The sequence below is a fragment of the Phacochoerus africanus genome, chromosome 9 (genome assembly GCF_016906955.1).
Source record: "Phacochoerus africanus isolate WHEZ1 chromosome 9, ROS_Pafr_v1, whole genome shotgun sequence".
Lineage (NCBI taxonomy): Eukaryota > Metazoa > Chordata > Mammalia > Artiodactyla > Suidae > Phacochoerus > Phacochoerus africanus.
This window is the reverse complement of record NC_062552.1, coordinates 76,830,242-76,854,338: the sequence shown is the minus strand read 5'-3', so window position 1 is coordinate 76,854,338 and position 24,097 is coordinate 76,830,242. Positions and strand designations below refer to the sequence as shown.

General features: G+C 46.6%; 1 protein-coding gene across 4 annotated transcripts; it reads left to right on the top strand.

Moving 5' to 3' along the window:
- Nucleotides 1–4,118: 4,118 nt before the first annotated feature.
- On the top strand, nt 4,119–23,339 carry LOC125135123 (polyadenylate-binding protein 2). 4 transcript variants are annotated; one of them, XM_047794849.1, is made up of 7 exons: nt 18,158–18,689; nt 19,050–19,164; nt 19,896–19,963; nt 20,263–20,369; nt 20,911–20,998; nt 21,086–21,237; nt 22,168–23,339. In XM_047794849.1, the coding sequence occupies exons 1-7, from the start codon at nt 18,339–18,341 to the stop codon at nt 22,205–22,207; spliced, it is 921 nt and encodes a 306-aa protein (XP_047650805.1). In that variant the 5' UTR covers nt 18,158–18,338; the 3' UTR covers nt 22,208–23,339. The 4 variants fall into 4 exon arrangements, with proteins under 4 accessions (XP_047650806.1, XP_047650807.1, XP_047650805.1 ...); XM_047794852.1 differs by lacking the exon at nt 18,158–18,689 and adding an exon at nt 18,813–18,900; XM_047794850.1 differs by lacking the exons at nt 18,158–18,689; nt 19,050–19,164; nt 19,896–19,963; ... (2 more) ...; nt 21,086–21,237; nt 22,168–23,339 and adding exons at nt 4,119–4,210; nt 4,511–4,598; nt 5,076–5,515; nt 6,137–9,078.
- The last annotated feature ends 758 nt before the right edge of the window (nt 23,340–24,097 follow it).

Genomic DNA, 24,097 nt, shown 5'->3' with positions numbered 1-24,097 from the left:
CTAGAGTTTATCTTTTATTCACTTAATTATAAGTAGATTAAAAAATTTCATGGTAGGAGTTCTGGTTGTGGCTCAGGGGGTTAAGAATCCAACAGAGTGCCTATAAGGATGCAGGTTTGATCCCTGGCTTTGCTTAGTGGGTTAAGGATCCAGTGTTGCTACTAGCTGAGGTGTAGGTCCTGGATGTGGCTCGGACCTGGCATTGCTGTGGCTATGGCGAAGGCCAGCAACTGCAGCTCTGTCCCTAGCCTGGGAACTTTCATATGCCTCAGATGCAGCCCTAAAAAGAAAAAAAAAATCATGGTAATATTTAACATTCTTAGAGCATTGAAATGGGGAATTTTTAAATTTTTTTATTTTTTTGCTTTTTGCTATTTCTTGGGCCACTCCCGCGGCATATGGAGGTTCCCAGGCTAGGGGTTGAATCGGAGCTGTAGCTGCCAGCCTACGCCAGAGCCACAGCAACGCGGGATCCGAGCCGCATCTGCAACCTACACCACAGCTCATGGCAACGCCGGATCGTTAACCCACTGAGCAAGGGCAGGGACCGAACCCGCAACCTCATGGTTCCTAGTCGGATTCGTTAACCACTGCGCCACGACGGGAACTCCTTTTTTTTTTTTTTTTAAATGTCTGCACCTGTGGCATAGGCTAGGGTTTCCCAGGCTAGGGGTCCAATCAGAGCTGTAGCTGCTGCCGGCCACAGCCACAGCCACAGCCACACCAGATTCGAGCCATGTCTGCAACCTACACCACAGCTCATGGCAATGCTGGATCCTTAACCCACTGAGCGAGGCCAGGGATTGAACCCATGTCCTCATGGATACTAGCCGGGTTCGTTACCTCTGAGCCACATCAGGAACTCCTGAAATGGGGAATCTTAAGAGAAAAAATAGAATCTAAATTTAAAGCATTGGGACTTCCCCAGTTAAGGATCCAGCGTTGTCACTGCTGTGGCTTGGGTCACTGCTGTAGCATAGGTTTGATCTATGACTTCGGAACTTATGCATGCATGGTGCAGCCAAAAAAAAAAGAAAAAGCAGCAAGAGACTTTAACTGTAAAATCACAGGTGACTAAGTTGGAAATAAACAGTAAGACATACAAGATCTCATTATTGTACTATTCATTCCCGCTTGCATTTTAACTCCAGTATTAACCATAACAACGCTACTTAGCCAGGACTCATTTTTAAAGTGATTGAGTTTTATTTTCTTATTTTACACATATGCATATAATCCACAGACATTCTTTTCATATTTTAGGGTGTAAAATAATGTTATACTAATTTGTATTACAGCCAAGCAATTTAAAACTGTCTTCCTTGCTCTGCTAAAATATGCCATTCACATAAATAGGTAAGGTTCATTGTCAGCCTGTACAGCCTGACGTTTTTAGGAAAAGTTCTCTGTTGCCTTGTCTACAGTTTGAACTGCCATTTCTTTGCTCTGTTATTATTGTTTTGAAAAGATCCTTAAGATACACAGCTTTGGACCTGGTATAATTTGTTGGTCCAGCAGTCTTTTTTTTTTTTTTTTAGGGCCACACCTGCTGCATATGGAAGTTCCTAGGTTAGGGATCGAATCAGAGCTGCAGCTGCCAGCCTACACCACAGCCACAGCAACACCAGATCCGAGCTGCATCTGTAAACGCTGCAGCTCAAGGTAACACCAGATCCTTAACCCACTGAGAAAGGGCAAGGATCAAACCCACATCTTCATAGATGCTAATCAGGTTCTTAACCCGATGAACCACAACAGGAACTCTGGTCCAGCAGTCTTTGTTTCTTAAACAGCTACTGCAGTGATCAAATGTCTGACTGGGCCTGCTCAATAACTAACCAGAGATATTGACTGACTCATTCAATCAACATTTTGAGGGTCTATTAGGCTATGGGAACCTATAAGTAAATAAAATTCAGTGCCTGCTGTCACTGAGCTTATAAATAAATGGCGGAGAACTGAGTTTGGCCTTGTAAATGACTTGATAACAACATTGATTACCTGAAGCAAAGAGGGACTCTGAAGCAATACAATGTGTTTTTTTGTTTGTTTGTTTGTTTTGTTTTTTGTCTTTTTGCTATTTCTTTGGGCCGCTCCCACGGCATATGGAGGTTCCCAGGCTAGGGGTTGAATCGGAGATGTAGCCACCAGCCTACGCCAGAGCCACAGCAACGTGGGATCCGAGCTGCGTCTGCAACCTACACCACAGCTCACGGCAACACCAGATCGTTAACCCACTGAGCAAGGGCAGGGACCGAACCCGCAACCTCATGGTTCCTGGTCGGATTCGTTAACCACTGCGCCACGACGGGAACTCCTGAAGCAATACAATGTTAAAGTTAAGACAAACTTTCAAATCAGAATTAGGTTGAGGCGTTCCCGTCGTGGTGCAGTGGTTAACGAATCCGACTAGGAACCATGAGGTTGTGGGTTCAATCCCTGGCCTCACTCAGTGGGTTAAGGATCCGGCGTTGCTGTGAGCTGTGATGTAGGTTGCAGATGCGGCATGGATCCCGTGTTGCTGTGGCTCTGGCGTAGGCCAGTGGCTACAGCTCCTATTCGACCCCTAGCCTGGGAGCCTCCATATGCCGCGGGAGCGGCCCAAGAAATGGAAAAAAGACAAAGAAAAAAAGAAAAGATCTTTCTTCTCTAGTTACTGTAGGGGCAGGTGGGAATACCAAGGCTTGGACTGGGATAGAAATAAAGGGAACCAGCAGGAAAGGAGAATTAGGTTACTTCTTCTGGGCCTTTGGTTAGAGAGTCCTCCAGATGGAGTTGAAGGAAGTGCCAGTTAAGAGATGGTGGGCTCCAGTCAGAACACCTGAGTGTGCCCTCATGCAGATCGATGGTCACATGGCTTGCACCCCGTCTAAACATACTGCCATATTTATTTTTTTATTTAAAAAAATTTTTTTTGTCTTTTTGCCATTTCTGGGGCAGCTCCCACGGCATGTGGAGGTTCCCAGGCTAGGGGTCCAATCAGAGCTGTAGCTGCTGGCCTACACCAGAACCACAGCAACACCAGATCTGAGCCGCGTCTGCAACCTTCACCACGGCCCACGGCAACGGCGGATCCCCAACCCACTGAACAAGGCCAGGGATCGAACCTGCAACCTCGTGGTTCCTCGTTAACCACTGAGCCATGATGGGAACTCCAACATACTGCCATATTTAAATAATAGACATTCATATAGGTGCATATATATATTTACGTAACCTGAAAGGATAAATATCAGTTTTGACACGGGCAGCCTCCAGGAAGGGAATGGGAATTGTGGAAAAGGCAGAGGGAGGAAGATTGAGGACTTGTATTTTTTTCTCCATATTTCTATACTGTATGACTTTTTCATAGAACATATTCATGTGGCGTTCTTTTGTGGCTGCAGTGGGTTAAGGGTCCAGCACTGTCACTGCAATGGCTTGGGGTGCTGATGTGGCACAGGTTCAATCCTGGGCCCCAGGAACTTCCACGTGCCAGGGGCACAGCACACACACCCCCGCCCCCCAAAAAAAGAGAGAAAATAAGTTCATGTGCTGAGTAGAAAGAATTAAACAGAAGATCTGATTACAAAAAAAAAAAAAAAAAGAGAGAAAATGAAGAAAAGTTACCTGCAGAAACTGCCTGCGATCCAAGACCTGGCTCCTTGGTGCCTGGCTAAAGCCCCAACGCACAGAGAGACAACTGGGTTAAAGTTCCTGGAGAAAAGAAGAAGTGAGGTGTTTGATATCTGTATCACATCTGCCAGGCCCACAGGGTGAGACACCTGGCAGGCAGTTAGTTCCCATTGGAATGGGAGCTGATCCTCTTTTCTGGCCCGCTGCTTCGGGGCTGGAGAAGTTCAACAAGTGCATGGAACATCAGAGACCTGGAAATGCTGAATTTGCTCTGAGGTTTCTTGAGGCCCAGCTGGCTTCTCTGAGTAGCCTCCAGGCTCAGGAGCCCTGCCCAGGCCCTCAATGACCTCCTGGCCTGTGCTTCTCAGTCTCCAGCCACCCGCTTTCTTCCTGAGTGGTGGCCTTTCCCAAGCCTGCGTCCCAGCCCCGCCCCTCTCTCTGGACGCATCTCTGGGCCCCATCATCACCCGGCGCCGGGCCCTCCCTCCCGCCCCCCCTTTCTCCTCCCTCCTTCCTTCCCTCCCTTCCTCCCTCTCTCCCTCCCTCCTAGCTCCTGCACCAGGAAACGGCCCGGATCCCGGCAGCGGCCTGACCCGTGAGATCCTTAACCTGGCAGGCAGGCGGGGTTGCAGACTGGCTGAGGGTGGGGGTGAGGGAGGAGCTGGGCCTTTGGGCTGCACTCGGGGGGAGCCAGGAGTAGAGATGGTGTCGGCAGGAAGCCCTTGGCCCTGGGTTTCCCGGGAGGACAGTCATTAAACATGGATTCGGCCACACAGCTGGTAGAGCGTTGGGGGCAGGGCCCTTGTCCCGGGAGCTGCAACCCCAGCCCTTCTCAGCCCGGACCCTGATCCCTGGTCTTTCCCATCTAGCTCTGATCTCCCCCTCCCCTTCCCAGGGCTCCACGCTGGGCAAGAGGATGAAAGGCCCCAGCTGGGGGCTCCTTGCCACCAGCGCTGGGTCCTAAGAGCTGCCATCCAGGCTGGGTGAGTGTCCCCTTCCTTCTCTGTCCTGGGCAACCCTTGGCTTCTCCTCCTTTCCCTTCAGCCCTGTCTCCTCCCCCATCTTGTGCCTCTGTCAGCATCTTCACATCAGGCCTCTGGGGAGGCCCTAAGCCCCCTCCTCTAGCCAAAAAGGTGTATACCGTGGAGAGGGGGCTTGTAGGGATGTCACAGCCCTGCTGTCGTCTTCTTATGGAAAGAATCTAAAAAAGTATTTTAATAATGAAATTTACTTGTTTTACCTTTAATTTGGCATATTATGAGTTTTAAGGGCCAGGCCCTCATGCCCTGACCCCTCACCATGGCTTAATTTCCTTGTTCTTACCCCTCCCAGGCCAGTGGTCTCTGAGATTTCCTCCCTGCCCTCTCCCTGTCTCACTGGGCTGGCCAAACCTGAAATGCCCCCTTCTGAGTCTCTGACCCTATAATCATGCCAGTGTCTTTTGTGTTTGACTCTGACAGCCGCCCGGATGGCGACCCCGGCCTCAGCCCCAGACACACGGGCTCTAGTGGCAGACTTTGTGGGCTATAAGCTGAGGCAGAAGGGTTATGTCTGTGGAGCTGGCCCCGGGGAGGGCCCAGCAGCTGACCCGCTGCACCAAGCCATGCGGGCAGCTGGAGATGAGTTCGAGACCCGCTTCCGGCGCACCTTCTCAGATTTGGCAGCTCAGTTGCATGTGACCCCGGGCTCGGCCCAGCAGCGCTTCACCCAGGTCTCTGATGAACTCTTCCAAGGGGGCCCCAACTGGGGCCGCCTTGTGGCCTTCTTTGTCTTCGGAGCTGCGCTGTGTGCTGAGAGTGTCAATAAGGAGATGGAGCCACTCGTGGGACAAGTGCAGGAGTGGATGGTGACCTACCTGGAGACACGGCTGGCCGACTGGATCCACAGCAGTGGGGGCTGGGTAAGAAGCTTCTCAATTGCTGTTCTGCACATCCCTCCAAAAAGCTGGTCTCCAGGGAGAAGATGGGGGCTCTGGCTGGAGCTGGGGGCAGCCGTGCTGAGAATGAGATGTGAGGTCTGAGTCTCCCTATTTGGGTGGAATGGAATGCCCTTCGGGCATCATTGGACTCTGCCCTCCAGGGCTGCCATGCAGTCATCACTGGGTGGGCTCAGGGTCCAAAGCAGAGTACAGAATACCCAGTAGCCAGGTAGTGCCTGCAGGGAAAAGGCATCCAACTGTCAGGAACCTTTTATACCTGAGTGTATGGCATGGGGGGAGGGGGGTCAGGGATCAGGGATGGGTGGTGGTCAGGCGAGCCTTGGCAAAGGAGGCCCGTTCTGAGCAGAGTTTTTGGCCAGGGAAAGGATGGGATTAGCTTGAGGTAGAGAAGGACAAATGAGCCAGGCGCTCATGGGGGATCAGAGGGGCTGGCAGCCAGTAGAGCTTTGGCTGGAGAGGAGCTAGGGGTGGGGTAGTGCTTGCAGTGAATGGAACTGGAACTCTTCCTCTCCTCTTTTCTCCACTCTTTCCTCTCCTGATATCCCTTTCTCCTTTCTCTCCTACTTCCCTTCTCTCCCACAGGCGGAGTTCACAGCTCTATACGGGGACGGGGCCCTGGAGGAGGCGCGGCGTCTGCGGGAGGGGAACTGGGCCTCAGTGAGGACAGTGCTGACGGGGGCCGTGGCACTGGGGGCCCTGGTAACTGTAGGGGCCTTTTTTGCTAGCAAGTGAGAAAGTCCAGGGCCAGGTGGGGCTAGGTGTGGCTGGGGGACAGGAGAGCAGGAACAGAGCAGAGGAATGCCCTTGGAAGAAGCGGGGGGTATGGAGGGGCATGGAACGGGGATGGGAAGGGGCAGGGTAGCGTGTGAGGGAGCGGAGCATGCCAGGCAGGCGGTTGAGAGAGTGAGCTGGAGACATTGTGGAATGTATTTGGAAAGTCTGGGGGCCAGGAGATGGAGTCATTCCAGGGTCGGGGGGGAGGTGGGAGGGATCATGCCTATAGGTGTAGGTACAGAAAACTACCTGGAGCTTGATTTGCAGCCCCGAGGCAGGTGGACTTGCTTAAGGGGTTGGCGATTTCCACTGAATGAGCGAGATTTGGGGAAAACACTGAGGGCACATCCCTTTGGCATGGGAGCTTGAGGTTTTCAGGGGATAGGGAGAGGTGGCTGTGACCGTGGGCGCTGGGGACACAAGTGTGCATGTGCACGCGTGCTCGTGTGCATGCTGGGCTGCTTGTCTAATCTGGTGGTGGTGGGACTCCTCTAGGAGAAAACATTCCCTCTTGCGGTGGCAAGAACAAGGTGTGCAGCTCTCTGTCCCTCCCCCCCACCCCCACCCCCACCCCCTTATCCTGCTGCCTCAAGGCTGAGGGAGAAACACTGTACCCAGAATGAGGGCTTTGGCTACTTTTCTGCAAAAGGTTGTCAGCAGGGCTTTGGAGAGAAGAGCGGTTCTGTAGCTGGCCTTGTTCCTTCATTATCCCCCTTCCTTGTGCATTGTGCACTTGCTGCTGCCTCCTGGGCTCTGACAGAAAGGCAGGGCTGCGGAGCCCGCGGTGGGTGGAGGCTTCGGGAGCTGGAGCTGCCTGTTGCCCTCCTCTCCCCTTGGGGCACACTGGTGCCTAAAGTGTTCCCTATCTCTGGGACCTTCTGTATCCACACTTAAACTCTAAATTGGGGCTCTAACTAATTTTCTTTTTGAGTGTGTGGACCTAAGTCAGATCTGGAATACAGTCTGGGTCCTGCACTGTGTCTCGGTGAGACTGTTGATGCTTTCAGAGAAACATTCCAGCTCTGAACTGTGGGTGTGAGGGTGACATGCACTCTGTGACTGGCCTATTCCATGTGGTGGGCTTTGGTGCTGCTTTATCAAGGGCCAGGTGTCTGGATTCCACAGTACCTCCCATGACCTAGAAGCATTGGTGTTTTCTTGGAAGCCATGCTGTTTGCATGGGTGTTACTTGTTTGCACCTCAGAGTCTGAGGATGTTAACTTTAGAGCTCACAGTCCTCTAGAACAGATTTGGATGACGGCTTTTACTTTCGAGAAAGACATGATTTCACTCCAGCTGCATGCCCTGAGCCAGACATCACCGCTGCACTTTCCAAGGTGCTAAAATTGCTGCTCTTCAATGCTGACTTCTTCTGATGCAGTGCTCAAGAACCCTGCCCTTGATCCTGAGCACTGACCAGCTTAGCTAGACCATGGTTGACTCTTGGAGATTTTCACTTGGTCCCAGAATGTGGCAACATAGTTGTACTCACTAGAATGTGGGACCAAAATTGGCCTCAGGTGTTTAGCTCAGACCTTTGCTTTTGAGAGAGGGCTGCACTTTTAAATGGTATTTATAGGGGATGTGGTGGACTGCATAGCCACTTGGTCTGTCGTGGGTATGCTGGTACCAGGCACTCAGAGCCGGTCTGTGGCAGGCAGTTGGGGTGGGGGGGTCTCTGACTTGCTCAGGACAAACTAGGCCAGTGGTTTTCCAACTGCTTGGCAGAGCCCTGAAATTTCCTAGGGGTTGCCTCAGGAGTCCTTGGGGGAGGTGAAGGGGAGGGGGGAGGCGCTGACCTAGGCCATTTGCTCTCAAACAGAACAACTCCCCTATAGCTGTCTTATATATCGGGGTTCAGGGTAAGATTTTATTTGCATTAAGGGGTTTGCTGCTGAAAAAAAAAGTTGGAAAGCCACTGACTAGACCATCAGCTCCAAATTGGAGCCTGTGCTGCCCCAGGTTTGGGGCAGACTCTTCCCCTTCCCTTTACCACAGGACACCCGGCCCCGACAGCTCTCCTGGGAGCCTTCCGCAAACAGGGGTACAGGGACCGTGGTCAGGTTATCGGAAAGCCCTGCTCTGAGGCCTTCACACCTGGATGGAAGAGGCTGTTTTCTGAGAGGGTGAAGGGCTTGGTCTGGATTCCCAGAAGCATAGCTTGGATGGGACCACAGTGGGCAGTTTTGATCTGTCCTGCCCTTCTTAGCTTGATGGGCAGTGGAAACCCCAGAGACTCTTTGTCAGGGAAAACTAGCGACTCTCTTCTAGAGCCATATAGTTCCTTGGGATTAGCTCTTGGCCACAAAGGCTGAGTATGGCTCCCAATTTTTAAATCAATTTCACTTTTTAAAAAGTAAGGGAAATAAATCTTATTGCCATTTTTCAGAGATTAAATAGGTGGAGAGGGTGTTTCTTGCTGTCCAGAACCCAAAGGGACAAATAGGGACTTTATTTAGGCCAAGGAAGGAGCAGAAGTAGGGCAACTAGGTCCTGCACTTATTAATCCCACTCCCCACTTATTCTAGGGCATACACTATTTTACTTTTTTAAATCATAAAGCGGCGGAAGAACAGATTTGGTTAGTTTAGAAGAAAAGAAAAAGCTCTATAAATATAAATATATATTCCTGTATTTTTATTTAATAATTTATAAATACCAAGTTCATTTGACTTTTATTTTTGTGTAATATGTAATGGTCGTATTAAAAATAAATAAATAAAGCCCAGAAGTTTAATGAGAAGGACTGAGCAGGGTTTGTGACTTCTATACTATATAGGCTGGGGTCAGGACATTTCTTGATCTAATCATTTCATCATGACTTTGTTAAGGCCAAGAATTAGATTAATAAGGATTTGGTAAAGCATTGAGGTAAAAACTAAAAGAAAAGAAAAGAAAATCAGAGTTGTTTGTTTCCCTACCCCAGACAAATGTCTGAAGCCAAGAATCCATCTGTGCCAACCCAAGCCTTGAGATGCGTGTATGTGGTACTTTGGGATGGCCACAACAAAAACCAAACCAAAACAAAGAAAAACCTACCAAAAATCTTTGTGATGGTAATCAAGGCCCCAGTTGTGGTTCAGCTTCTAATCAGAAGTATATGATATAATAAGCATTTTATCCTCAATATCCTGCTGCCTACTTCAGAGGTAAAATAAGTCTGACAAAAATGAAACTCCTGCTTATTTTCCTGGTCCCTTGAGACATTTGTTTTCAGCTACTTTTTTTTGATGGTGCCCACAGGCATGCAGAGGTTTGAGGGCCAGGGATTGAACCTGTGCCACAGCAGTGACTTGAGCCACTGCAGTGACAATGCCAGATCCTTAACCCACTGCACCAAAGAACTCCTGGTTTCAGCCATTTTAACGCAAACTGCCAAATTGAATGGGATCTATAGAAACTATTCAGCCCATCACCCTGTACTTCTAGTCTAGGACTGTATCAAAGTGATGTCTGACAGGAGTGGTGATCTAAATTTTAAATTACAAGTGGGAATTTCTAGTCTTTCTATAATCCAATGCAATAAAATGGTATTGGGTTTATGCGTTAAATTGTAGTGAGAAATAGACTGCTTAGAGGAATCTAGTGTTGCATTTCTATTCTCTCTATATAGAAAAATCTATGGGACAAGCCATATTACATTCAGAGAGTGGCTTGGTGAACATGGCTTTAAGGAAAGGAAAAGGGAATTAGATACTCTTTTTTTTTTTGCTTTTTTTTAGGGCCACACCTCTGGCATATGGAAGTTCCCAGGCAAGGGGTCGAATGGGAATTGTAGCTGCTGGCCTCTACCACAGCCACAGCAACACCAGATCTGAGCCATGTCTGTGACCTACACCACAGCTCACAGCAACACTGGATCCTTAACCCACTAAGCAAGGCCAGGGATCGAACCCACATCCTCATGGTTACTAGTTGGATTCGTTTCTGCTGAGCCATGATGGGAACTCTGGGAATTATATGCTCTTAATAGTTAATATTATCAGGCTATCATAGATAGTGCATTTATCACTAGTGCAGTTTGGTTTACAGTTTGCCTGGTTCCAAAAAGCATTTGCGGAGTTTCCGTCATGGCTCAGCGGTTAACGAACCCGACTAGGATCCATGAGGATGCGAGTTCGATCCCTGGCCTTGCTCAGTGGGTTAAGGATCTGGCATTGCCTTGAGCTGTGGTGTAGGTTGCAGATGTGGCTTGGATCCTGCATTGCTGTGGCTGTGTCATAGGCTGGCAGCTGCAGCTCCAAATAGACCCCTAACCTGGGAACTTCCATATGCCAGAGATGTGGCCCTAAAAAGACAAAAAAAAAAATCATCTGCAACATCTTACTATAATACATAAGACAAAACAATAGGAAAATGTAGATTTTTAAAGTAAGGGTAAAGGAAAAGTTGAAATATTACAAGAAAATGACAGCAAAAGGAAAATTAATATAGAAAAGCATTCTATAAGCATTATTCCCAAATACTAAAGGTAGGCTATGAATTCAATTCTGAGCTTCTTAGCATCTAAAGCAAATTGGAAAACACGATTCACATCCCTCTTAGGATTTATAAAAGCCTATCAGTCTTCAAGATGGGCAAAGAGGGAAATTCCTGATGGCACAGCAGGTTAAGGATCCAGCATTGTTGCCTCTGTGGTATGGGTTCAATCTCTGGCCTGAGGTATTCCACATACCTTGGACAAAGCCAAAAAGAGATGAGCAAAGAGTTTTGTGGCTCTTCTGAGAAGATACTGAGGAATATAGTGGACACAACCCTCTGCAACACCTGACAGCAAATATGATGTTGAGTTTTACACTACTGTTTCTTGTAGAAACATCAAATCAGGATTTAGTATGAGGCGCATCACAATTTAGCCCAAGTATGTTCTATGATGGCATAGCTTAAAATAGGGCTAAATTTCAGTCTATCTAAATGGACACATGGATTGTTTACCCTTCAGACAGTTCTCTTTGAATGTTATTTTTCCAGATAACACTGGAAACTGGAAAGACACTTTTTTTTAGTTCTTTGCAAAATTTAATAAAATGTGCACATTTCTAGCATAATTCAGATGACACATTTGATCAAAATTGGGCAATATTTAGTTATACTTTCTAGCAAGTGGATGTATCATAGATATTCTGTGCTTTTAGTTGAGAGTATCCCTTGACAACTTTAAAAACTGCTTTTGTGTGGAGTTCCCGTCGTGGCACAGTGGTTAACGAATCCGACTAGGAACCATGAGGTTGCGGGTTCGGTCCCTGCCCTTGCTCAGTGGGTTAACGATCTGGCGTTGCCGTGAGCTGTGGTGTAGGTCGCAGACGCAGCTCGGATCCCGCGTTGCTGTGGCCCTGGCGTAGGCTGGTGGCTACAGCTCCGATTAGACCCCTAGCTACAGCTCCGATTAGACCCCTAGCCTGGGAACCTCCATATGCCGCGGAAGCGGCCCAAGAAATAGCAAAAATAGACAAAAAAAAAATGCTTTTGTGGATACAGATGAGATATAAAAAAATTAGGAGTTCCCATCGTGTCACAGTGGTTAACAAATCCAACTAGGAACCATGAGGTTGCAGGTTTAATCCCTGGCCTTGCTCAGTGGGTTAGGGATCCGGCGTTGCCATGAGCTGTGGTGTAGGTCGCAGACATGGCTCAGAACCCGAGTTGATGTGGCTCTGGGGTAGGCTGGTGGCTACACCTCCAACTGGACCCCTAGCCTGGGAACCTCCATATGCCATGAGAGCGGCCCAAGAAATGGCAAAAAGAAAAAAAAATTGATAATATTTTAAAACTCAGGAGTCCCCTTCTGGCTCAGCAAGTTAAGGATCTGGCTGTGGCTCTGGTTACGGTTGTGGCGAGGGTTTGAAAAAAAAATCAACCAAAAAGGGAGTTCCTATTGTGGCACAGCAGAAATGAATCCGACTAGTAACCATGAGGTTGCAGGTTTGATTCCCTGGCCTCGATCAGTTGTTATCTGGCGTTGCCGTGAGCTGTGGTGTAGGTCGCAGACATGGTTCAGATCCCGTGTTGCTGTGGCTGTGGTGTAGGCCGGCAGCTGTAGCTCTGATTAGACCCCTAGCCTGGGAACCTCCACATGCCTTGGGTATGGCCCTAAGAAGCAAAAAAAAACCAAAAAACCAAAAACTCCAAAAAAACATAATATAATCAAATGCTATATAGCTCTTTTGTCCACTCAATCATTCATTCATTGAGCAAACATTCGAGCATCTGTGTGCCAAGCACAATTCTAGGCACTGAGATAGAGAAGTGAACAAATAGGCACAAATTTCTGCCCTCATGTTACTTATATTCTAATAATGGAGACAAACAAAAGCTAACTACCTACCTACACAAATAAATAAATTTCACAACATTCATTAACATAACATTTCACATTAGGTGACAATGCTATGGAGAAAAATAATTCACTAGGGCAGGATTGGGAATGTGTGTATTAGGTTTCAATGTTAAATAGAGTGATCAGGGAAGGCCTCACTTTTAAGGTAACTTCTGAGTGAAGTTATAAAAAAATGAAGTTGGAAAAATATTTTTATTCATATAGAAAAATGTTTATCTTATTAGGCAAAAAAGAAAATAGATTAGAATACATACAGTATGATCCCATTTTGATAAAAAATATGTATACACACACACACTTTATACATATATCTTTATACTTATTTGTGTGTTAAAAGTTTGGGGAAGGGTATAAGCCAAAATATTAGTGATTATCTCTGGGTGGTGGATTTTATGGGTGATTTTATTCTTTCTGCTATTAGTATTTTCTGATTCTTGATAAGGATTCTGGTACAGTATATTAAAACAAATTTTTCAGGTACAAAGTGTTCTAAAAGTGAACCAAGCAGAATGGAAATTAAGTAGTCCAACAGAGGCTCCTTCTCATTTAAATGGCCACCTCACTTCCGTGCAAAGTTGGACCTAGGGAGTGAAGGTGGGCCGGGCCAGACTCTGCATTAGAAAATTAGTTGACTCCAAAATAGAGGTAAGTAAGTAATCATGACTCCAAGGTTCTGTATTGACACTGTCCAGGAGAAATATAATGCAAGCCATACATGTAGTTTTACATTTTCTAGTAGCTCATTAAAAAAGCAAACAGGTTAAACTACCAGGAAGCAAAGTATTTATGTTATTTAATGAGAAAACTTTTCCTGGAGTTCCCGTTGTGGCTCAGCAGAAACAAATTTACTAGTATCCATGAGGACGTAGGTTCAATCCCTGGCCTCACTCAAGTGGGTTAAGGATCTGGCCTTGCCATGAGCTGTGGTATAGGTCGCAGGCGTGGCTTGGATCTGGCGTTGCTGTGGCTCTGGCGTAGGCTGGCAGCGACAGCTCTGATTGGATCTCTAGCCTGGGAACCTCCATATACTGCAGCTGTGGCCCTAAAAAGACAGAAAAAAAAAAGGGAAAAGAAAAGAAACCTTTTCCCTTCTGGACAGAACTGGACATGCCCTCATCCATTTTTATTGATTTAATTCTCCTTAGCTCAACTGAGCAGTCACTTTTGTTATCACATTTTTCCTTCTTCTAGGGCACGACATCACTGAATTTCAGTTTTTCCAAAAAACTCCAGTGATAGGTTATTACTGAAGGAAAAATATAATAGGTGAATATTATATCATTACATACCAATTTTTAAAAAATTCATTCTCAGAGGAAAACTTGTCTTTGATGTTCTTTATGCATCAGTAACAGGCATGAGATTATATAAGATTATTACAGAAGATCATCCATTCAGTTAACATTTACTGAGCACACAGTGATAGGTAATGGCAACACAAATATAATTAAGAAGGTATCCCTGCCTTTTACAGTTTATAGTCTTAATAGGGAAATAGCTTACAGATCCCCATTCACATATCTTTTTAAATGTGTTTGTAAAAGTAATCATACTTATTAGAGTAAGTTTGGAAGTTGGAATATTCTTTTGCCTTTTTTTTTTTTTTTTTTAAGTTTTATGGCCATGCCTGTGGCATATGGAAATTCCTGGGCCAGGGATGGAATCTGGGCCACAGCAGTGACCCAAGCCACTGCAGTTGGATTCTTAACCCAATGCACCATGCTAAGAACTCCTAAAGTATTATTTGTTCTTTTTATTTTTTGGACATGCTTGCAGTATGTGGAAGCTCCTGGGCCAGGGATTGAACCCATGCCACAGCAGTGACATCACTGAATCGTTAACCTGCTGTGCCACAGGAGAACTCCTGTAGTGCTTTTTTTTTTTTAATTTTAAATAAAAATAATATGGAGGGAGTTCCTTTGTGGCACAGTGGGTTAAGGATCTGACATTGTCACTGGTATAGCTCAGGTTGCATCTGTGGCATGGGTACAATCCCAGGCCCTGGAACTTCACATACCTGTGGCCAAAAAAACAAATTAATCATGAATAAAAATAGTATATGATATTGTGGAAAAAAATCATAGAACATAGAAAATTATAAAGAAGATCAATCCTAATCCTACTACCCAGAGAGAACCACTATTAACATGTTGGTATATTATTTTTCCCATCTGTTGTCTATATTTATATTTTATGATCATACTGTAAATACAGTTTTGTATACTTCACTTCTGCTTACCATTGCATTGCTAGCATTCTTCCTTGTCATTAAAAACTGTTTGAAGGCAGGAGTTTTTGTGTGGCTCAGCTTATTAAGGATCAGGCATTGTCACTGAAGTGGCCTGGGTTTGATCCCCGGTCCGGGAACTTCCGAATGCCATGGGTGTGGCCAAAAAAAAAAATTCGGCGTTCCCATTATGCCTCAGTGGGTTAAGAACCAGACACAGTCTCCACGAGGATGCAGGTTCTATCCCTGGCCTTGCCCAGTGGGTCAAGGACCTGGCATTGCTGCAAGCTGTGGCATAGCCTGGCAGCAGTAGCTCCGATTCAATCCCTAGTCCAGGAACTTTCATATGCCACAGGTTTGGTGATAAAAAGAAAAAATATATTAAAAAAATTTTTTTAAGTGTTTTTAAGGCATAATCATTATATAAAATGACATATATTATGCACAATAATTTTCCTTAAAAGGCCCACTTGGGACAATCAAGTTATTTATATTTTTTTCACTTTGACAAACATCTTTATTTTCAAATGTTTGTCTAGTTTTCAGATTATTTCTTTCTTTTTTTTTTTTTTTTTGTTGCCACCCTCACAGGATGTGGAAATTCATGGGCCAGGGATCAAACCTGAACCACCACAGTGACAATGCTGAATCCTTAACCACTAGGCCACCAGGAACTCCCAGAATCTCAACATTTTAAAAGCTTTTGTTATATATTGCCAAAGAAAAGATCATACTTTTTTTGTTTTGTTTTTGCCCCAAAACCCAAATTGGTTTTTTTTTAAAAATCAGATATACATAATTTTAATAATACTTAAATACAATTTTACATTCTTTGACCTACCGAAAATTATTTTTGCAAGTTTATCACACACTGTGTGTAAACTTTTTTTTAAAAAACAGGTGCATAATAATTTTTGGGTATAATTATAGTTTGCCTGAACATTTGCCTATTGCTGGAATTTAGTCTTCCCAATTTCAACACTTGCAAACTATAATCTTTGTGTATTAAAACAGACCTTACAGTAATTTTGATCTGAGCTTTGAAAGCTGGCTTTGAATTCTCTACTCATTTCTAATTAGTTCCTTGACTTGGGCAAGTTACTTCATTCCTCATCTCTAAAAAGGGTTATGGTTTTTGGACTACTTACTTCATAATGTGAGAATTCAATAAGAATATAACAAGGAGTCTAGGATTGGTGTCTGTTAACAAAATCAAGTGCTCAACAAAATCGAGGTTCAAGGGCATTATTTTAAAAAATCACATTTCCCTTAATTGGCTTTCTTAGTTTAAATTAGGTGCCAATAGGCGCTCCCACTGTAGTACAATAGGGTTGGCAGCAACTCTGCAGAGCCAGGACCCCTGTTGGGTCCCTGGCCTGGCACAATGGGTCCTCAGATCCTGGCCCAGGGTCTGGTGTTGCTGCAAACCGGGGCTCAGATCTGATACTTGGCCTAGGAACTCTATATGCCTCAGGGTGGCCAAAAAAGAAAAAAAAAAGGTAATTAGGTACCAATAAACACCTAAGACTTGGTTTGGTTAAAATCAGTAGAGAAGATTTTTCTTCCAGCAAACTCACAATTGTTTAGAGCTTATCTTCGGTGTTCAACTAAGTTCTCCCAGACCACTGAAGCTGAGATGGCTGATGAAGTAATTTTCAGTGAAATTTTAAGCAACTGTGACTCTGCTCCAAGTTCCCCTATTCCTGAGGTAAGAATTTGTGTGATAAAATGAGGGTGTGGGGAAGAATGGAGTATACTGGGAAACTTTTGACTTTGGTTTGCTAATAGGAATCTCTTCTCATCCAAATCCCCCTACCCCAGCCATTCACATCCTGTCCAGGTTAACTATTTGGTTGAGCTCATGTGAATCTGGCTCTGAAACCGGTAGCTTGGTCTGGCTATAAATATCCCTCTTGCAAACTTAGCACCGCCGTTCCTTCCTTTTTAATAAATGAGTAGCATCACCCCTAAATTGTGGCAATCCTGCCTTCCAGGGCTAGGTCTCAGTGGTATCTCAAGAGTGCAGCAGTGCGGTGGAATTCCTCTAGGGTCTATAGGAGGGGCTGGGGGCTGGGAAAGCGTTGAAGATGAAGGGTGGCACCCAGATCCTCAGTCCATGCATCCTGTGGTCAACCATCGAAAACTATGTTCTAGGCATGTTGCCCCCACGGTGGAGGTGCAAATTTAGAGTCCAATCTCGTCTCCAAGCTCTTGCAAACTCTAGTTAGGAAAGGCAGCACAGAACACTCAAATGCACAGCGGAGGAAGGACCGCTTGTCAAGGGAGAAGACGGGAGGCTAGTGGAAGGCTTCCGCAGGGGAGGTGAAGACGGGGTTTGTAGCTGTCTGCTTGAAAAAGGACTGACTGCATGTAGAGGCACAGATCTGGGTGCAGATACACCCGCTGGAATGAAGATTGTGGAAATAACACCAAGTAGTCTGGTCCTGAGGTCTCTGAGGCCTCAGCAAGTAATTTTAAGACTTTACCTGGCCAGCAAAGGGGAGCCAGCTCGGTCTGGTAGTGGTGTGGATTGAAATGGTGACACTGGAAGCGGACACATTAGGGAGCTGTAGCAAACATTCCAAGCAAGAGAAAAACAGGCTGAAACTGGGACATAAGCAGAATGCTTGGAAAGTATGCCTATGTAGGAAGACAGCACGGTCAGAACTTGTGACTGGTACTGGAGTGAGAATTCCTCCCTGCTTTCTGGTTTGGGGAGACCTAGTGAATAATGGTGCCAATAACCTGAGTGGGAAAGGTAAGCTCCTTCCTGGAGAGCGCCATTCGGAACCCTCCATTTCCGGCAACATCCCACCTACTGGGGCATTCCTGGTGCCCAGAAACAGGTTTCCAGAAACCGCCGCCGTGTTTCCGACCTCTGCCTTTCAAAAGTTCAACCTTGATACTAGCAACCAACAGTATCAAGATGGCGGCACCCTAAAGACTAGTCATATGACCTAGGGTTTCCCTCGCTGGAAGCCAAGCAGTTCGTTTGGGGGCAAAGTTCACCTGTCACAAAACGGGGATCAGCCCTTCGAATCTCGCGAGCCAGTCGGCGTTTGAGACTGGGCCACTCCGGCGAGGGGATCGCTAGATTGGTCCTTTCCACTCGTTCAGCCAGCGGCCAATCACGGAGCGCCATACTTTGCGGATCCGCCCGTAGGCGGGGGAGAAGCCAGAACGTCGTCACAGCGTGGCGGCATTGTTACCTAAGGGCTTGAGAGGAGATGGTACGTGCGTTGATTGACAGACCGATTTCCCCTACCGGGATTTGAGAATTTGGGGCAATCCCCCGCCTTAGGGGTGGGGTCTTATTTGATTGCCAAGTAATATTCTCCAATGGACTCCTAGCTCGCCGTGACGGGCAGGCTGCTTGACTAATGAATCCTCGGCGTGGCCGGCGCAGCTCTCCAATCGTTGGGCGGCGGGCCCCAGTCTGAGCGGCGATGGCGGCGGCGGCGGCGGCGGCAGCAGCAGCGGGGGCTGCGGGCGGTCGGGGCTCCGGGCCGGGGCGGCGGCGCCATCTTGTGCCCGGGGCCGGTGGGGAGGCCGGGGAGGGGGCCCCGGGGGGCGCAGGGGACTACGGGAACGGCTTGGAGTCTGAGGAGCTGGAGCCTGAGGAGCTGCTGCTGGAGCCCGAGCCGGAGCCCGAGCCCGAAGAGGAGCCGCCCCGGCCCCGCGCCCCCCCAGGAGCTCCGGGCCCTGGGCCTGGCTCGGGAGCCCCCGGCAGCCAGGAGGAGGAGGAGGAGCCGGGACTGGTCGAGGGTGACCCGGGGGACGGCGCCATTGAGGACCCGGTGAGGGAAGGAGGGCGAGCGAGCAGGCCGACGACCGGCCGGCCGGGTCACGGGAGGCCCAGAGCTCGGGCGAGCGGGAGGCGGGCGGGGGGTGGGGGTGGGCGGGGAATAACGTGGCTGGGGCCGGGCTGGGGACGCAGCATCGACCGCCAGAAGGGGCCCAGCCGGGTGGATTCGGACGTAATGGGTGTCTAGTGTTGTTCTAAAAAAGGTAGCTTGATTTTCTTTTTATCATGACCCTCGCGTGGGGCAAGGGAAATGGCAGAGCATGGCTGGGGCCGCGCGCCGATCGAGAGCAGGGCAAAGCCCCTGCGTTGGTTCCTCTTAAGCTCTTCTCCATACCCTCCCCACTCATTGTAGGAGCTGGAAGCGATCAAAGCTCGAGTCAGGGAGATGGAGGAAGAAGCTGAGAAGCTAAAGGAGCTACAGAACGAAGTAGAGAAGCAGATGAATATGAGTCCACCCCCAGGCAATGGTGAGTAACTGGCGGTTACACGCGGATCCCAGGTTCTCGCATTGGAAGGGTTATGGGAGCACGGTTCATATGGGATTGGATGCTCCATACCTTGGAGCTGCTTGTCTGAGCAGTTATTGGGCAGGTGCCTCGGTCATAGTCCATTGTGTGTTTCTGACCTTTGTGAGACCGAGTCTGTTTTGGTGATGGTAGTCTTGTGCCTCCCTTTGTTCCTCTTACAAATGTGTTGCTCTTTGTTCTTAGTCTTCCTCTGCCCTTTGTGAAGGTTGCCAGCTGGCATTTGACCTTCAAGTCCAATAGTTCTCTCAGTTGGAGACCCTTTAGTTAGGAGTCTTAAGAGAACTGCTCAGCTTCAGGGGGCTTCCTCTCTAATCCAGAAACGTCCAATCTCAGCCCACTTAATTTTGTTCACTTTCCAAATCATTGCAACCAAAGCTATTCAATAGGGACTTGATTTGGGGTTGGGAGGGAATTCCTGTACTGTTGTGGTTTTTTTTAGTTTGTTTTTTTCTTTTAATGTATTGATCTCTTCTTTCGTTTGTCAAATATTTAATGAGCACCTACTGTATGCTAGACTGTTTTATTGTGTTCTAAGCAGTGGGAATAGGGGCTAGAATAGACCAAAATCTTTGTCTTTGCTAGTGGCGGTTGTGGTAATGGTGTGCATATATTGGCCAAGTAAAAAAAGGATTTTTTTCTGATTTTTTTTTTTTTTTCCCCTTCCCTCACAGCTGGCCCAGTTATCATGTCCATTGAGGAGAAGATGGAGGCAGATGCCCGATCTATCTATGTTGGCAATGTATGTACTAGGACCTTGATTGAGGTTGGAGAAGCTCTTATTGTGGGGGGGGGATTATTTAATGGGAGTCTTGAATCATCTCCAGGATAGGTGGTGGTGGATTTAAGGAGTAGAGGGAGGGTTGGAATGAGGTGAAAGGTAATGGTGATTAGCAGAGGCCATGGCATTGGAAAGAAAAGAGTTCCTTAGAAAATAGAGTTGATTGCTTTGGTGTTTATAGGTGGCCTAGCCCAAAGGCTTGGCCAGTACTTGTTGAAATGGGAGTTTGCCCATTATCTGTGAGATGTACCCCCCCACAGGTGGACTATGGTGCAACAGCAGAAGAGCTAGAAGCACACTTTCATGGCTGTGGTTCAGTCAACCGCGTTACTATACTCTGTGACAAATTTAGTGGCCATCCCAAAGGGTAAGTGAGGAAGTAAATTGACATCTTTTAACCATAATTTTATATTGAGCAGTAAGTTAAATGGATGTTAAAATAAGTGGTCTTTGTTTTTTAATGATAATAGGTATTAGGATTTCACCTAATTGCCTTAAGAGATCCAACAGACAACTAAGATGAGGGCTGCATGTGGGTGGGATCTTGAACTGAATGGGGGGAGGCCAGCTTCTGCTTGGCTCCACCTTGTTCCACCATGTGGAAACCCAGGTTCTCTGTATCCTTTTAAAATAATCCAAGAATAGCTGCAAATTTTGATTAAACTCTTCTATTTGAAAGTTCAGAGGGCAGTTCCTTTGTGGCACAGCTGGTTAAAGAACTGCACAACTGGTGCAAGGTTTGATCCCTGGCTTGGGAATTTCCACATTCCCAAAGTTTCCATTTTTTTGGACAAATACGAATACATTGTACTCAAAGCCCGCCTGCAAGTTGAATTTGATCTCTGACTTCTGTTTGCAGTCTCAGATAAGCAGATTACAGTAGATAAAGTGACAATTATTCTTTTCAGGTTTGCATATATAGAGTTCTCAGACAAAGAGTCAGTGAGGACTTCCTTGGCCTTAGATGAGTCCCTATTTAGAGGAAGACAAATCAAGGTAAGCCTCATGCTCATTGCTGTTCTGATCTATGTAAACTCTTTAGGTTAATTCTAAGGCTTTCTGTTGTACATCGCTCACTCTCAGGTGATCCCAAAACGAACCAACAGACCAGGCATCAGCACAACAGACCGGGGTTTTCCACGAGCCCGATACCGTGCCCGGACCACCAACTACAACAGTTCCCGCTCTCGATTCTACAGTGGTTTTAACAGCAGGCCCCGGGGTCGTGTCTACAGGTCAGGATAGATGGGCTGCTCCTCTCCCCCGCCTCCCGTGAACCCTGTATGCTTCCTTCTCTCCTCATCTCCCCTCCTTTACCCCCTCCCCTTGGTTCCAGGGACTTGGTTTCCTGCCTGTGCAGGGTAAGGAAGGTAGTTGGCAGGCTAGGCCAGGAGGCCAGTCTCATCTTTTTCTGGAGCAGGAATTGGTGATAAGGGCTGGATCTCTCCACCCTGTTCTGAGAGATGCTTCTTTCCCCAGCTTTTTTTTTTTTTTTTTTTTCTCCTTTGGAGTTGATGGCAGTGAAGGTATTTACACAGAAGGCCGGGAAGAAATAGGGCCTCAGAGCAGCAAGAGCACTGCTTGGACATTTGCTACTTTTCCCAGAGTTAGGGAAGGGTTGAAGTTTGAACTTCCCTTGGAAGAAAGCCAGAGGCTAGTTGATTCTCCTCAGCAGCCATGTGGGAGGATACTGAAATATTTACTCTTTAGCCAGACTTTCAGGAGGTTAAACATTCTTGCTGGGTCTAGTGTGATGCCTATATCCTTGCTTTTCTTTACTTCCATCTCTGCATTTAAATGGACAGGTTAGGTATTACGACCTTGGCTTTTCATAAGATTTACCTGTCTGCTTCCCTGAGTTAGGGAGGGTCTGTTGGTGAGGGCCTAGAATTTAAGAACTTTGGAGAACTGAAAACTGGATAAACAAGTCCTTTTTCTTGCCCCTATGTCTCAGATGCACTTCTTTATTTGCCACTGTTTGGCGGAAGTAGTCTGTTAATTTCCCCTCCCATTTGCCAGGTGTGTCACTATTTCTGGGACTGTGGGATTAAAAACTTCTTTCCCCACTTCCCTTCACAATAACTGGGGCAAGGGCCCACGGGGAGGGGCTTGTATTGGACTATTTAGTGATCATGTTAACACCTAACTCTCCTTCTTTCTTCCAGGGGCCGGGCTAGAGCGACATCATGGTATTCCCCTTACTAAAAAAAGTGTGTATTAGGAGGAGAGAGAGGAAAAAAAGAGAAAAGAAGGAAAAAAAAAAGAATTAAAAAAAAAAAAAAAGAAAAACAGAAGATGACCTTGATGGAAAAAAAAATATTTTTAAAAAAAAGATACACTGTGGAAGGGGGGAGAATCCCATAACTAACTGCTGAGGAGGGACCTGCTTTGGGGAGTAGGGGAAGGCCCAGGGAGCGGGGCAGGGGGCTGCTCATTCACTCTGGGGATTCGCCATGGACACGTCTCAACTGCGCAAGCTGCTCCCCCTGTTTCCCTGACCCCCTTCACCCTTCGGGGGCTGCTCAAGGGTAGGTGGGCATGGGCGGTAGGAGGGGTTTTTTCACCCAGGGCTCTGGAAGGACACCAAACTGTTCTGCTTGTTACCTTCCCTCCATCTTCTCCCTAACTTTCACAGTCCCCTCCTGCCTGCTCCTGTCCTGCCAGGTCTGCCACCCACCCCACCCCTCTTTTCTGGCTCCCTGCCCCTCCAGATTGCCTGGTGATCTATTTTGTTTCCTTTTGTGTTTCTTTTTCTGTTTTGAGTGTCTTTCTTTGCAGGTTTCTGTAGCCGGAAGATCTCCGTTCCGCTCCCAGCGGCTCCAGTGTAAATTCCCCTTTCCCCTGGGGAAATGCACTACCTTGTTTTGGGGGGTTTTGGGGCATTTTTTGTTTTTCCAGTTTTTTGTTTTGTTTTGTTTTTCTTTGCCTTTTTTTCCCTTTTATTTGGAGGGAATGGGAGGAAGTGGGAACAGGGAGGTGGGAGGTGGATTTTGTTTATTTTTTTAGCTCATTTCCAGGGGGTGGGAATTTTTTTTTTTTTTTTTAATATGTGTCATGAATAAAGTTGTTTTTGAAAATAAAAAATGTTTGGCCTTTTGGGTGTATGGATTATTTATCTATCTTCCTGTTCTCTCTTAGATCCCAGATGGCTGTTAATTCTTTCTGGAAGTGCTGGTGTTGTGGAGGGCAAGTTCCCACTTAAAAATTAAAGAGTAGGAGTTAAAATTACAACTAGCAGGAACATTATGTGTTTAGTTGAGGTTGATGGGTTTTCTGGAAAGCATGTAACCCTGATTGGCATTTGAGAAATAAATTAAACGAGCCTGGGAATATGTAATAGGATGGCCAGATTAGAGTGTTGTAATAGCACTTTTTGTGTGTGTGCTCCTGAAAAAATTAATGGGCAAATGAATTATCTACACCAGCAGCACTAGATTCTTACATTAGAGTCTGAGTTGCCTTTCTTCTCTATCCAAAGATGGGCTCAAAAGAAAAATTTTTTAAAAGTTGAGTTAGTGAAGATAATTGCATTTTGTAATGTTAGATTGGTCTTAAAATCCTTGGATACTCCATCATACCCTACACCGTCCAAACCTTCATCCATTCTCCGTTATTTACAGAGGTCCTAAATACTTAAATCTCTGTTGTACCATCCACTTGGGTTCCTAGGATACTTCGTTCATGATTGCCTCTGCCCTAGATGCTCTCTTGGATAATCTTAGGTTAAAGAAATGGCTCTCCATGTCCATGGAGCCTTAGCCCACCTCTCCAGTGGCTTTGTATTCTGAATTTTCAGGTCAGTATCAACCATGTAATTTAGTATTCGATCACTTACTGTACCACCTCCTGTCATTTGTTAGGCATTTGGAAGTCTTTAACTAGATTCAGCTAGAACAGTGTGTTCAAGGCTGAGTATGGAAACTTCTGCAGAGGCTGATTAGCAAGAGACTGGATAGAGTGTTCAGTGTTAACTTTTTAGCAGAAAATGGTTGATATGCTAAGTGCTTGATGCTCTTAATGCTGGGAAAGTCTTGCCTGTCCACCAGGGGGCACTAAGTGGCTATCTAAAAAAACCCTGTCAACTGTTGGATCTTG

Excerpts from the sequence above, each read along its gene's own strand:
- LOC125135123 (XM_047794849.1), top strand. The coding sequence starts at position 18,339 with ATGGCGGCGGCGGCGGCGGCGGCAGCAGCAGCGGGGGCTGCGGGCGGT. Across the intron at positions 19,964-20,262 it reads GATCTATCTATGTTGGCAAT|GTGGACTATGGTGCAACAGC; the intron begins GTATGTACTAGG and ends ACCCCCCCACAG. Across the intron at positions 20,999-21,085 it reads TTAGAGGAAGACAAATCAAG|GTGATCCCAAAACGAACCAA; the intron begins GTAAGCCTCATG and ends GCTCACTCTCAG.